This window comes from Lutra lutra, chromosome 15, assembly GCF_902655055.1.
Source record: "Lutra lutra chromosome 15, mLutLut1.2, whole genome shotgun sequence".
Lineage (NCBI taxonomy): Eukaryota > Metazoa > Chordata > Mammalia > Carnivora > Mustelidae > Lutra > Lutra lutra.
In genome coordinates this window covers 1,580,391-1,595,105 of record NC_062292.1, presented here as the reverse complement: position 1 = coordinate 1,595,105, position 14,715 = coordinate 1,580,391, and the positions used below count along the sequence as shown (strand labels likewise).

The window sequence follows — 14,715 nt, the reverse complement described above, 5'->3', positions numbered from 1 at the left end:
ACAGCATATTGATGGGTTTTGTTTTTTTTAATCCATTCTGATACCCTGTGTCTTTTGATTGGGCATTTAGCCCACTTACATTCAGGATAACTATTGAGAGGTATGAATTTAGTGCCATTGTATTGCCTATAAGTAACTATTACCCCTTCAATATTTCCTGTAGAGCTGGTTTGGTGTTTACAATTTTTTTTAGTTTTTGTTTGTCCTGGAAGCTTTTTATCTCTCCTTCTATTTTCAATGATAGCCTAGCTGGATATAGTATTCTTGGCTGCATGTTTTTCTTGTTTAGTGCTCCGAATATATCATGCCAGCTCTTTCTGGCCTGCCAGGTCTCTGTGAGTAAGTCTGCAGCCAATCTAATATTGTTACCATTGTATGTTACAGACTTCTTGTCCTGGGCTGCTTTCAGTATTTTCTCTTTGTCACTAAGACTTATCAGTTTTTCTATTAAAGGATGGGGTGTGGACCTATTTTTATTGATTTTGAGGGGTTCTGTGTGTCTCCTGGATTTTGATGCTTGTTCCCTTTGCCATATTAGGGAAATTCTCTACAATAATTCGCTTTAATATACCTTCTGCTCCCCTCTCTCTTTCTTCTTCTTCTGGAATCCCAATTATTCTAATGTTGATTCATCTTATGGTATCACTTATCTCTCGAATTCTCCTCTTGTGGTCCATTAGTTGTTTGTCTCTCTTCTGCTCAGCTTCTTTATTCTCCATAATTTCATCTTCTATATCACTAATTCTCTCTTCTGCCTCATTTATCCTAGCAGTAAGACCCTCCATTTTTAATTGCATCTCATTAATAGCTTTTTTGATTTCAGCTTGGTTAGATTTTAGTTGTTTTATTTCTCCAAAAAGGGCTTTTATTTCTCCAAAGTTTCTCTAATATCTTCCATGCCTTTTTCAAGCCCAGCTAGCACCTTGAGAATCGTCATTCTGAACTCTAGGTCTGACATATTACCAACATCTGTATTGATTAAGTCCCTAGCCTTCGGTACTGCCTCTTGTTCTTTTTTTTTGCGGTGAGTTTTCCCGCCTTGTCATTTTATCCAGATAAGAATATATGAACGAGAGAATGAAATACTAAAAGGGTGGCAAAGACCCCAGAAAAATGTACGCTAACCAAATCAGAAGATACCCCAAATTGTGGGGAGAAGAAAGGGAGCAAAAAGAAGTTTGGGGCACCTGGGTGGGTCAGTGGGTTAAGCCTCTGCCTTCAGCTCAGGTCATGATCTCAAGGTCCTGGGATTGAGCCCCACATCAGGCTTTCTGCTCAGCAAGAAGCCTGCTTCCCCCTCTCTCTCTGTCTGCCTCTCTGCCTATCAGTGATCTCTCTCTGTGTTAAATAAATAAAGTCTTTTTAAAAAGTTTAAAAATTTTTTTTAAAAATTAAAAAAAAAAATATATATATATATATATCAAACTGGTGAATAGAACAGAGCCACCCACTTGATTTTGGGTGTATTTTGGTCTCTTAGAAGAAACTACCTCCCATGGTTTTAAAGAGAGAAAAACATATATATACAAAAATAAGGGTAAACATGATGAAGGGATGGAGTATGCCTGTAAAGATAAAAATTTTAAAAAAATTCTAAAGAAGGAATTGATAAGAATAGTTGGTTGGGAAAAGAAAGAAAAAGAAAGTGGAGAGAATTTGCTCAGGCTGGAGATCAGTACAAAGCCCTGTGCTGGATTTAGGGTATATTTTTATCTATTAAAAGAAATTGTATCCCATAATTTTTTAGAAGAAAAAACCCTATATGTATACAAAAAATAAAGTTAGATACAATGAAGGGTAAAATATGACTATAATAATGAAGGTGTTAAAAGATTGTTTACAGAAAGGTATTGTTAAGATTAAACTAGTTTTAAAACAGAAGAGGAAAGAGGAAAAGTTAAAAAAATTAGAATAAAGAAAATAAAAATATTTAATTAACTTTGCAAGACTAAAGAATCATGGGGAGAAAGCCATGAATTCCATTTTTTGCTTTCCCCTCCTCTGGAATTCCGCTGTTCTCCTTGATCAGTGAACTTGGTCTTGGCTGGATGTTCTTGCCGATCCTCTGCAGGAGGGGCCTCTTGCCATGATTCTCAAATGTCTTTGCTTGAGGCAGAACTGCACTGCCCTTGCCAGGGGTGGGCTAAGCAATCTGCTTGGGTCCACGCTGGGAGCTTTTGTTCCCTGAGCACTTTCCGTACCGCTTTGGAGGACGGGAATGAAGATGGCGGCCCCCCAGTCTCTGGCCAGTAGGAGCCAAGAGCTCAGGCCCCACTCCTTAGTGCGCCTTCAGAGAAAACCAGTTAATCCCTCCCATCTTCTTGGTCTCCATATGTGCTCCCCTGGCCTGTGACTGAGTGTTTCTCTCTCTAGCACACGGCCCCCTTTGGAGTCTCCAAACCCAGCAGATTCCTGTGGCTCTGCTCTTCCAGGGGGAGTCTCCCCAGAACTGCCCCTTGTGGGGTCCCTGCTCAAAGAGCAGTATCCTCACTGTGCCAGGGATCACAGTTTAAGGTGACTCCCAGCTCGGAGCTCACTCCTTGGCTCTGTCTCTGTAGGCAGCTTCCCTGCCCTAATACCTGCGAGCTCTCTCTACACTCAGCCACCTCCGATCCTTCCGTGACCCCACGGGACCTGAAACCATGCTGTCCCTGCGAGGGCTCCACCCCCGCTTAGCTTTTGGAGTGATGTCCCTCAGTGGAGCAGACTTTTAAATGTCAAATTTTGTGCTCCATTGCTCCACTTGCCATAGGCGTCCCCCGCCCCGCAGTCTTCCCATTGCTTCGGATTCACTTCTCCACACATCCCACCTTTCAGAAAGTGGTCAATTTTGTTTCTGAATTGCTGCTCTTCTTCTCTTCAGTCTTGTGTTGAGTTTGTAGGTGTTCCAAATGGTTTGATAACGCAGTAGCTGAACTGCGACCTGAGGTCATCTCAGTCTGCCAGTCCTCCGCCATCTTGACTCTAATCTATTTGTCTTTATGCTGATTTCACACCTAAGAAATTAAACATCCCAATTAGAAATGAGCAAAAAATTTGAACAGGCACTTAATTAAAGATGATACATGAATGGGTATATAAGCGCACATTAAAAATATACAGCATCATTAGACATTTTGGAAGTACTAATTAAAACCACAGTGAGATACACTACACACCTTTTAGAATGGGTAGAACTTAAAAAACTTGAACGTTTCGAGTGGCAAATGTGAGGGGAAACTAGAACTGTCATATGCTGCTGAGAATTTAAAAGGGTACAGTCACTTTGGAGAACAGTTTGGCAGTTATCTAAAAAGTTAAACATATACCTACCCCATGGTCCAAGCATTCTTAAGTATTTTCCCAGGAGAAATGAAAGGAAATATCAATGCAAAGACTTGTACATAACAGTTTTGTTCATAAGAGCCTTATTTGTATATCCCCAAACTAGAAATAACCCAAATGTTGAAGAGATGAATGGATAAACAAACCATGATGTTAACACATCGAATAGTATTTGGCTATAAAAAGGAATGAAATATTGATATACAGTACAGTCAATGAATTTCACAGTAATCTTGCTAAGTGAAGCTAGACAAGAGGACATACTATATAATTTAAGTACAGCTGTTAAAAATTAAACTAATTCATAATGGTGGAAAACAGATCATTGATTACAGGGCCAACTTATTAATGGTAAGGGAGGTAATGGTAATAGTTAATGATAGGGGAAGCAGGGAGAGGCAGAAGAAAAGTGTTACCCAAAGGAAGGAGAGGTGACTGATATATTTATTATCTTGATTGTGGTGATGTTTCCACAGGAATAAACAAGTGTCAAAACATCAAATTGTATCCTTTAAATATACTCATTTTAAAGCATGTTAATTTGACCTGAACAAAACTTAAAAACCAGTAACAGCAACTCTGATCAACTATTATCTATTTCTTAGTTCTCTGTGAGGTACCCTTCCTTGATGCTTGCTTCATACCTACTGCATACCTCTATTGCTTACCATATTTTAAAAGCATTTGTGTTTGTTTACCCTCCTGATAGACTGAATTCTTTGAGGATGTCCAATTCATTGTCATACCTCCAGGATCTAGGTCACCGGTGTTCACAAAATTTTGGAATTCAAAGCAACAATAAACCTTATGTTTATTAAGTGCTCACTATGTGACAGGCACTGTTTCAGACACTTTAGTATCTCATTTAATTCCCACAGTCTCCCATGCATTTGCTTATATCGTCCCAGTTTAGCAGGAACTGAGACTCAGTGAGTTTAAACACCTTGGCCTCATGAGGACTTGAGCCCACGCATCTCTGGCTCCACAGCCCTGTGCTTGACCACCAGCTTCCACTATGTATGCTGAAGTGGTGGCCTACCTTGTTTTAAACATTACAGTTTTTTATTTCATTTTGTGTTGTGTTGTGTTTTCTGTTTTGTTTTGTATTTTGTTTTCTATATTTTGTTATATATTTTGTTTCATTTTATATTTTGTTTTATTTTATATTTTATTTTTTAGTGCTAGTGAGAGAGAGCACAGAGAGGGCAGGGAGAGGGAGAAGCAGACTCCCCGCTGAGCAGGGAGCCTGTGTGGGGCTCAATCCCAGCACTCGGGGATCATGACCTGAGCTGAAGGCAAATGCTTAGCTTAGCCACCCAGGTGCTCCCATTATAGTCTTTTAGAACATAAGTAACAGAAACACTCTGGAGAATTTAGAAATTGAGAATGGAAGTTTGGCATTAGTCATCCTGCCAGTGATGTTTACAGCTGTTTATGGCATATTTCATCCAGCTCATTCCCTTGATTATTTATGTAATTTACAAACTAAACACCACATACATTATTTTAATTTAACTTGATTCCTTTTTTCACTTAATACAACATTTTACATGTTACCAGATTACTGTCATAAGAGTAAACTTCAGTGGGTGCAGAATATTTATTGTATGAATATAACATTTATTTAAACATCCCCTTACTTTTGGACATTTTGTTAGGTTCTTAATTGTTTTTATTTGTACATAAGGCTGCATCATGGAGCTAAATATGAGGCTAAGTCATGTGACTTCTTATTTTATTTTAGTTTTTTAGATTTTCTGAAAACAGATTTCTTATTTGATATTAGAGTATGTAAAGAGAAAGTTCTATATTTTAAAGTTTTAGGGCATTTACAAAAAGGATATTTATTTAAAATTATTAAAGTTTTGGGGAAACATTTAACTGGCAGCCATTTCATGATACTTTTATTATGGTAATTAAAGATATGAATGTAGAGTATTCAGATGTTTTAGTGAGATTACTGTGAGCTCTTAGGTGAAATTTATGCAGTGCAACTGTATACTTTACAATTTGTTAAATATAGTTAAAAAAAAATTGAAGATTCCATGAGTCTATTCTGTTTTTTGAGAAAATTCCATATCTCTGTCTTTCCCTGTGAGGCAGTTTAGGAGCATATAAAAGGCTACAAGTAATAGCAAGGACCCTTGGAAGGAGAGGAGCTTTATGCCATGGGTTTAAGCAGCTCAAATCACAAAGGAGCATTTTTTTGTGTGACTTTACACTTGTGTGAAGTCTCTGATTGAGTTGCCATGGCAATGACCTGGTAGAAGCACTCTTGCAAGTGTTAGCTCGGATTGGTGATTGGGACAGATAGGGCCAGCTATGTAGGGAGAAAGAGAAAGCAAAGCCATGAAATAGAGTTACTCCCTGTCATTCAGAATGTGTATTTAAATAAAACCTTTATATTCCTTGCCTTAAATACATATTCATTCAGCATATGTAAATGAGTACTTGGAAAGTTGGCATTTTCATTTTCTTAAAGTTGAGGAAGAAAAGAAATGAAAGTTGAGATCAAAACAATTAAAATAATTGGCCCGATAATTGTTTAAGACTGAAGTGGAACAATTGAGCACAGCTTCTTTACTTTTGAAAGCCAGATGTGGAAAAGGCTCAGGGCTTTGGAACCAGCGTGACCTGGATTTAAATACTGGCTTTGCCACCTGCTAACCCGTAAGGGCTCAGGCTTTCAGGGTGTCATTTCTCTCATTTGGGCAACGTGGATAGATAGATTCTATTTAGCATGTGCAGAATTTATTAGTTTCTGAATTTCAGTCAGTTCAAAATATGGGAAGCTACTAGTGAACCAGACCAGGTCCTGACTCCCTTGAAGCGTCCATCCATTGCGATGGTTGGGTGCTGCTGGATAGTAAGTAAACAGGCATAAAACGTGTCGGATAGTCAGTGCTCTGAGATGATAAAACAGGAGAAGGGATAGAAAAAGACGAGGCTGGGGGAAGGATTGCGTGTCGAGTGGAGGCGAGGAATGCTACTAAGGGTAGGGTCAGGAAATCTTCATGTTATGTTTAAGCAGAGACCAGAAGGAGGTGAGGGAGAAAACCAAGCAGATATCCCGGAGAAAGAGTGTTCCGGGAGAAAGGGAACAATGCACGTGACGTTTGTGAGGTGGGAACACGTTGGCTACTTTGAGGTAAACGGTGAGTGCATGAGGCCAGCGAGGCCGGGTGGGAAGTCTAAGTGTTTTCACGGGACAAGGGGACTAGCTCAGGGAATTGCTGGGGGCCAGACCACGTCCGGCCTTCCAGACATCTAGAGCTTTAGCATTCGTTCCGGAGGAGATGAAAGACCCTTGGAGAGTTCTGCGCAGAGAAGGGACATGATGTTTTACAGGTTTCCTGCTGCTGCCGTGCCGAGAATCGATCAGGCCAGGTGGGCGTGGGTGTGTGGGGAGGAAGCCGGCATGGGAGGTCACTAGGTTAGAGCAGTGTCAAAGGGTGCTCTGGTGCTGGGCCTGGACCAGGGTGACATGTGGAAGTAGCTGGATTCTGGAAGCATTCCGAACGGTTTCCTGAGAGACTGAGTGGATGGCTAAGAAAAGGAGAGGAGTAAGTTTTTTTTTTTCGGTTGTCCTGTGCAGTCGGAGGGGCAGTAACAACAGGGTGGGAGTGCACAGACTTGCGGTGTCCGTGGAAATCAGGACATTTTCAATAGGAATTATCTCCAAGTGGGAGTGGCGCAGGTGTGGGGGTGGAGTTTAGGAAGGAGGCTGGACTGGGGCAGGAGCGTGGGAGCCGTGACCGGACAGATGGCTGGAGGTTGTTTATTACTCTTCGTACTACTCAGGGAGAGTAATAAAGGCAGCAGTATGGTGGAAAAGTACTTGCTGTCCAAGGAATAGAGCATTTTCATTCTGAAAGGTCTTTGTGCCAGGAGTGCACAGGCATATCATTACTCTTCAGACGATTCCTCATCTTCTCTGTGGTTCTTAAATTTGTACATCTATGTGGCACATTAACATAGTCTGCGATCTTCCCATTTTTAAATTCGTCGAAAAATGCAATTTACTTTGAGCCATTTGTCTTAGGTGCTAAAGGACCTACGGTGCTATGCAGGTTAGTTACTTACTGAACATTTGTGATGGGTGATTACCCCCAAACCACAATTTTATAAAAGTACAGGGGACTCATTGGGAGCATCACCAGCTTAAGTTGGTAGAACTCTTTGGAGCCTGGGAGAGAGGGTTCTCTAGGGAATAGTAGAAATAACAGTAACAAAATCTTAGAGGCAGGAAAGATCTGTCTAAATACTTAGTGTGACTATGTTTGTGGCTAGTTCAAGTTGCTGAATTGTCATCTCTGAACCATGTGCAAAGCAAATCACATAGCTTAAATCTGGTTATGAAATACAGTTTATATGATCTAATTGTATGCTAGAACTGTAGTAAGTTCATTAGTCTTTTTCTTTTTAAGATTTTATTTTTGAGTAATCTCTACACCCAACATAGGGCTTGAACATACAACCCCAAGATCAAGAGTTTCATGCTCTACTGACTGAACCAGCCAGGTGCCCCAGGTCATTACTTTTAACTGGTTAAAACTAATTTTGTGGTTCTGATTCTTAAATACTAATCTGCTTCTATAAAGAATTCCTACTTTTTAATTTTACATATTTCACTAGAAAGTTTAAAATTGGACCTGTGTCTATGAACTAATGCTTTGGGGAAAATAACTTTGTATTCATTACTGTCCATATTCAAAGTATGTTAAGATGTTATTAGTTTTAATCCTGGGGCAGAATGATACATATTCTCATTACTCTAATTAATACTTTTTATATGATCTTTTGATTATAAGACTTAAAACAGGGTTCTGTAAGTCAATTAGCCTTTGTAAAAATCATTTTTAGAAAACTCGAAGCGAATAATTTATATGACAAACTTCAAAAGTAATTGCATGGTTTTTCCACCTCTCACATAGATATCCCAGAAGTTCGAGATAAGAGATTACATAGGTCAAATTTATTTCTCTCTGTCTTTAGGAAATGGAGTTATTTTTTCCTTCAAGTGGAGTTTGTGGACCAGCAAACACTGCTAAATTTACGAATTGTACCTGTTGCATTATTAAGCCCCATGCCATCAGTGAAGGTAAGTGCCATCTTGAATACAATATACCCAGATGCATTTTGTTAATAAGAGCTTATTTTGTTAGTTTATCTTCTTGATATATTTTATATGCAGAAATTAAAATGTAATTTTAATATTTTAATTTTTTCTTTAAAGTCACATGAATGAAGGTGACATGAGATAAAAAATCTGTCTCCATCTGTATTTGCACTCTTAAAAAGGTTTTTCTTGAGTTGCTGATCATGGTCATGCTTATCCTGTTTCAGGTCTTGATTCCTTGACTTTTAATCCTTGACTTTAACTCCTCTTTCCCAATCACATAACCGATTCACTCAAGTCACTGAAATAATTCTCCTAATGTACAATTTAAAAACAATGTCTACCGTATCTGTGGTTTGCCCTTTCTGAGAAAGCTGGGGAAACTTCCTTCTGAAACAAAGTTCTTTGAATAAATAAATAAACACACACGCACACATACATACGCCTAGATAGGTAGATTGTATATATGGCTGTATGCCGAGAGTTTGTAGGCGTTTTTATCTTTATTTGTCATCTTCTATTTATTTAGTCTGTTGTATATAGTTTTGTCAACTCTTCCAAATCCTTTTGGAAATGAGATGGGTATAATTTTTTTTAAGTATTTATTTTATTTTAATTAGTTTTTAATTTTTTAATTAACATATAATGTACTATTTGCCCCAGGGGTACAGATCTGTGAATCGTGAGGTTTACACACTTCACAGCACTCACCATAGCACATACCCTCCCCAATGTCCATAACCCCACAACCCTTTCCCTACCCACCTCCCCCTGGCAACCCTCTGTTTTGTGAAATTAAGAGTCTCTTATGGTTTGTCTCCCTCCTGATCCCATCTTGTTTCATTTATTCCTTTCCTACCCCTCAAGCCACCCACATTGCCTCTCAACTTCCTCGTATCAGGGAGATCATATGATAATTATCTTTCTCTGATTGACTTATTTCGCTCAGCATAATACTCTCTAGTTCCATCCACGTCATCACAAATGGCAAGATTTAATTTCTTTTGATGGCTGCATAGTATTCCATTGTATGTATGTACCACATCTTCTTTATCCATTCATCTGTTGATGGGCATCTAGGTTCTTTCCATGGTTTGGCTATTGTGGATATTGCTACTATAAACATTTGGGTGCACGTGCCCCTTCGGATCACTACATTTGTATCTTTGGGATAAATACCCAGTAGTGTGATTTCTGGGTCATAGGGTAGCTCTATTTTCAACTTTTTTTTTTTTTTTTTTTAAGATTTTATGTATTTATTTGACAGAGAGAGAGATCACAAGTTGGCAGAGAGGCAGGCAGAGAGAGAGGGAAGCAGGCTCCCTGCTGAGCAGAGAGCCCGATGTGGGGCTCGATCCCAGGACCCTGAGATCATGACCTGAGCTGAAGGCAGAGGCTTAACCCACTGAGCCACCCAGGCGCCCCTATTTTCAACTTTTTGAGGAACCTCCGTGCTGTTTTCCAGAGTGGCTGCACCAGCTTGCATTCCCACCAACAGTGTAGGAGGGTTCCCCTTTCTTCGCATCCTCCTCAGCATCTGTCATTTCCTGACTTGTTAATTTTAGCCATTCTGACTTGTGTGAGGTGGGATCTCATTGTGGTTTTGATTTGTATTTCCCTGATGCCGAGTGATGTGGAGCACTTTTTCATGTGTCTGTTGGCCATCTGGATGTCTTCTTTGCAGAAATGTCTGTTCATGTCCTCTGCCCATTTCGTGATTGGATTATTTGTTCTTTGGGTGTTGAGTTTGATAAGTTCTTTATAGATTTTGGATACTAGTCCTTTATCTAGTATGTCATTTGCAAATATCTTCTCCCATTCTGTCAGTTGTCTTTTGGTTTTGTTGACTGTTTCCTTTGCTGTGCAAAAGCTTTTAATCTTGATGAAGTCCCAATAGTTCATTTTTGCCCTTGCTTCCCTTGCCTTTGGTGGTGTTTCTAGGTAGAAGTTGCTGCGGCTGAGGTCGAAGAGGTTGCTGACTGTGTTCTCCTCAAGGATTTTGGTGGATTCCTTTCTCACATTGAGGTCCTTCATCCATTTTGAGTTTATTTTCATGTGTGATGTAAGGAAATGGTCCAGTTTCATTTTTCTGCATGTGGCTGTCCAATTTTCCCAACACCATTTGTTGAAGAGACTGTCTTTTTTCCATTGGACATTCTTTCCTGCTTTGTTGAAGATTAGTTGACCACAGAGTTGAGGGTCTATTTCTGGGCTCTCTGTTCTGTTCCATTGATCTCTGTGTCTGTTTCTGTGCCAGTACCATACTGTCCTGATGATGACAGCTTTGTAATAGAGCTTGAAGTCTGGAATTGTGATGCCACCAACTTTGGCTTTCTTTTTCAACATTCCTCTGGCTATTTGAGGTCTTTTCTGGTTCTATATAAATTTTAGGATTCTTTGTTCCTTTTCTTTGAAAAAAAAATGGATGGGATTTTTATAGGGATTGCATTAAATGTGTAGATTGCTTTAGGTAGAATAGACATTTTCACAATATTTGTTCTTCCAATCCATGATCATGGAACATTTTCCCATTTCTTTGTGTCTTCCTCAATTTCTTTCATGAGTACTTTATAGTTTTCTGAGTACAGATTCTTTGCCTCTTTGGTTAGGTTTATGCCTAGGTATCTTATGGTTTTGGGTGCAATTGTAAATGGGATTGATTCCTTAATTTCTCTTTCTTCTGTCTTGCTGTTGGTGTATAGAAATGCAAGTGATTTCTGTGTATTGATTTTATATCCTGACACTTTACTGAATTCCTGTACAAGTTCTAGCAGATTTGGAGTGGAGTCTTTTGGGTTTTCCACATAAAGTATCCTATCATCTCCAAAGAGTGTAGTTTGACTACTTCTTTGCTTATTTGGATGCCTTTTATTTCTTTTTGTTGTCTGATTGCTGAGGCTAGGACTTCTAGTACTATGTTGAATAGCAGTTGTGATAATGGACATCCCTGCGATGTTACTAACCTTAATGGAAAAGCTCTCAGTTTTTCTCCATTGAGAATGATATTCACTGTGGGTTTTTCATAGATGGCTTTAATGATATTGAGGTATGTACTCTGTACCTCCTTACACTGTGAAGAGTTTTGAACAAGAAAGGATGCTATATTTGTCAAATGCTTTTTCAGCATCTATTGAGAGTATCATATGGTTCTTGTTCTTTCTTTTTTTTTTTTAAATTTTTTTTAAAGATTTTATTTATTTATTTGTTAGAGAGAGAGAGAGCATGAGCACAGGCAGACAGAGTGGCAGGCAGAGGCAGAGGGAGAAGCAGGCTCCCCGCTGAGCAAGGAGCCCGATGCGGGACTCGATCCCAGGATGCTGGGATCATGACCTGAGCCAAAGGCAGCCGCTCAACCAACTGAGCCACCCAGGCATCCCGATTCTTGTTCTTTCTTTTATTAATGTATTGCATCACATTGATTGATTTGTGGATGTTGAATCAACCTTGTGGCCCTGGAATAAATCCTGCTTGGTTTTGGTGAATAATCCTTTTAATGTACTGTTGGATCCTACTGGCTAGTATTTTGGTGAGAATTTTCACATCTGTGTTCATCAATGATATTGGTCTGTAATTCTCTTGATGGGATCTTTGTCTAGTTTTGGGATCAAGATAATGCTGGCCTCATTAAATGAGTTTGCAAGTTTTCCTTCCATTTCTATTTTTTGGAACAGTTTTAAGAGAATAGGAATTAATTCTTCTTTACATGCTTGATAGAATTCCCCTGGGAAGGTGTCTGGCCCTGGGCTCTTGTTTTTTGGGAGACTTTGATGACTGCTTCAATCTCTTTACTGGTTATGGGTCTGTTCAGGTTTTCTATTTCTTCCTGGCTCAGTTTTGGTAGTTTATATGTCTCTAGGAATGCATCCATTTCTTCCAGATTGTCAAATTTGTTAGTGTATAGTTGCTCAGAATATGTTCTTATAATTGTTTGTATTTCTTTAGTGTTGGTTGTGATCGCTCCTCTGCCATTTATGATTTTATTTATTTGGGTCCTTTCTGTATTCTTTTTGATAAGTTTGGCCAGGGGTTTGTCAATCTTATTAATTCTTTCAAGGAACCAGCTCTTAGTTTCGTTGATTTGTTCTACTGTTCTTTTGGTTTCTATTTCATTGATTTCTGCTCTGCTCTTTATTGTTTCTCTTCCCCTGCTGGGTTTAGGCTTTCTTTGCTGTTCTTTCTCCAGCTCCTTTAGGTGTAGGGTAAGAAACTATTTCCCAATATTTTAAATAATGAAAAAAAAATATATATATATATACACACACACACACATATATATGTATGTGTACACACGCACACACAAATAAGGGTAAACGCAATGAAGGGATAGTTTCCAAACCCAGCAGATTCCTGCCACGCCCCTGTGCCACTCCTTCCCGGGGAGGAAGGTAGGTCTCTCTGGGTCTGCCACTTGCGGGGTCTCTGCGCGAACAGCAGTGGTCCGACTGTGCCTCCCATCACAGTTTATGGCAACCCCAAGCTGAGTGCTCCCTCCTAGGCTTTGTCTCTCCCCCGCCGTCTTCCCCGCTCTGACACCGGGGACCTCTGCTGCACTCAGATGCCTCCTGTCTTTCTGTGACCCTGAGGGTCCTGAGACCACACTGTCCCCAGGAGGGCTCCACCTCTGCTTATCCTCTGGAGCAGCGTCCCTCATGGAGCAGTTTGGATTTTGTGCTCCGCTGCTCTGCCGCTTGCTGGGAGCCGCCCCCCACCCCCAATCTTCATGTTGATTTGGAGTCACTTCTCTGCACGTTCTACCTTTCAGAAAGTGGTCGATTTTTCTGTTCCTAGAATTGCTGCTATTCTTCTCTTCTATCTCCTGTTGGGTTTGTAGGTGTTCCCAGTGGTTTGATAACTAAGTAGCTCAACTCCTGCGACCTGATGTCATCTCAGTCTGCTACTCCTCCGCCATCTTGACCCCTCCCAAGATGGGTATAATTTAAGAGATTATCTTTAAAAAAGCTAGGAGATTCTAAATAATAAACATAATTCAACAGGGTTTTTAGTTTTATTTTTTCTAAATGTCAAAGTAATTCAGGTATATAGAAAATTTGGGGAAAAGGTAAGAAAATAAATAGTAAAAGTTACCTGTTTTCTCATGATCTTGATAGTCGTTAATATTTTTATATTTCCTCTAAATCCTTTTCTTCTGAATGTGTGTATGTGTGTACACTGACATGTAATTGTTAACATGGTTGAGATGTATGTCCATAGGCTACCATTTTAACTTGATTTTAAGGAGCATTTTGGGGATGCTCTGAATTCCTCATGAGTATTTCAGCATTTGTACACTATACAGTCCTATAGATGTAGTATAAAATTGGGGTACTTAGGTTGTTTCCAGGTTTTTGATGTTAAAAATAAGTTTTAAAGAATATTTGTACATTAATATTTGATAATATCTCTAATCATTTCCTCTGGCTAGTTTCCTAGAAATAGAATTACTGGTTGAAAGGATCTGAACTTAAAAGATCTTATTGCATAATGAATGAATACTTCTTTAATTATTGAGGAAATACTTTAATATCTTGTAGATCCTTAGGACCACAATTACAGGGAACTAACATGCATGATGGTTAATGAACATTTATGGAGACCTTGACACCTTACACTGGGTTGTAAACTGAGTACCTTATACATTATCTCCTTTAACATTCACAGCAATTATGTCAAGTTCATGGATGTATCATAGTAAGTGAGCTGAGGCCGTCTGATAATAGGTTGTTTCTGCCAGATTAGAGTACAGAATCCAAGATGCCTACCTGGTCTCTTTTAACCTCCATGTTCTTCACTCGACATAGACGGCTCTGTAGCAAGATGGTTAGAATAACATGGTTAGCAACACCGCCACAGAGAATAATGATAATATTTGGTGTTGATAAGCTATGGAAAACAAAATTGGGATTACCTTGGGCTGAATACACACACACTTATACCTACATACATACAGACAAACACTCATATACACACATATACACATAGATACGTACATAATGTACACACATATTTCAGTGTGGTGAGACAAATTCTTACTTAATGGCCTCAACTTCATTAAAAAACTTATCTTTGGCCTCTTCATACATTTCAATTTTTTTTCTCTCTTTTTTTTCCTTTTCTCCCTCTATTGGTTTTTTTTTTTTAAGATTTTATTTATTTATTTGACAGACAGAAATCACAAGTAGGCAGAGAGGCAGGCAGAGAGAGAGAGGAAGGGAAGCAGGCTCCCTGCTGAGCAGAGAGCCCGATGCGGGGCTCGATTCCAGGACCCTGAGACC

The 14,715-nt window shown here is 39.3% G+C and overlaps 1 protein-coding gene across 4 annotated transcripts in view; it reads left to right on the top strand.

Annotated features, from left to right (window-relative positions):
- The window catches only part of NME7 (NME/NM23 family member 7), a 268,375-nt gene that overhangs the window by 65,243 nt on the left and 188,417 nt on the right, over positions 1 to 14,715 (top strand). For all 4 annotated transcript variants that reach the window (XM_047703757.1, XM_047703759.1, XM_047703760.1 and 1 more), the window contains exon 7: positions 8,320 to 8,425. In XM_047703757.1, the coding sequence (XP_047559713.1) occupies positions 8,320 to 8,425 (106 nt within the window). The remainder of the gene's footprint in view (positions 1 to 8,319; positions 8,426 to 14,715) is intronic.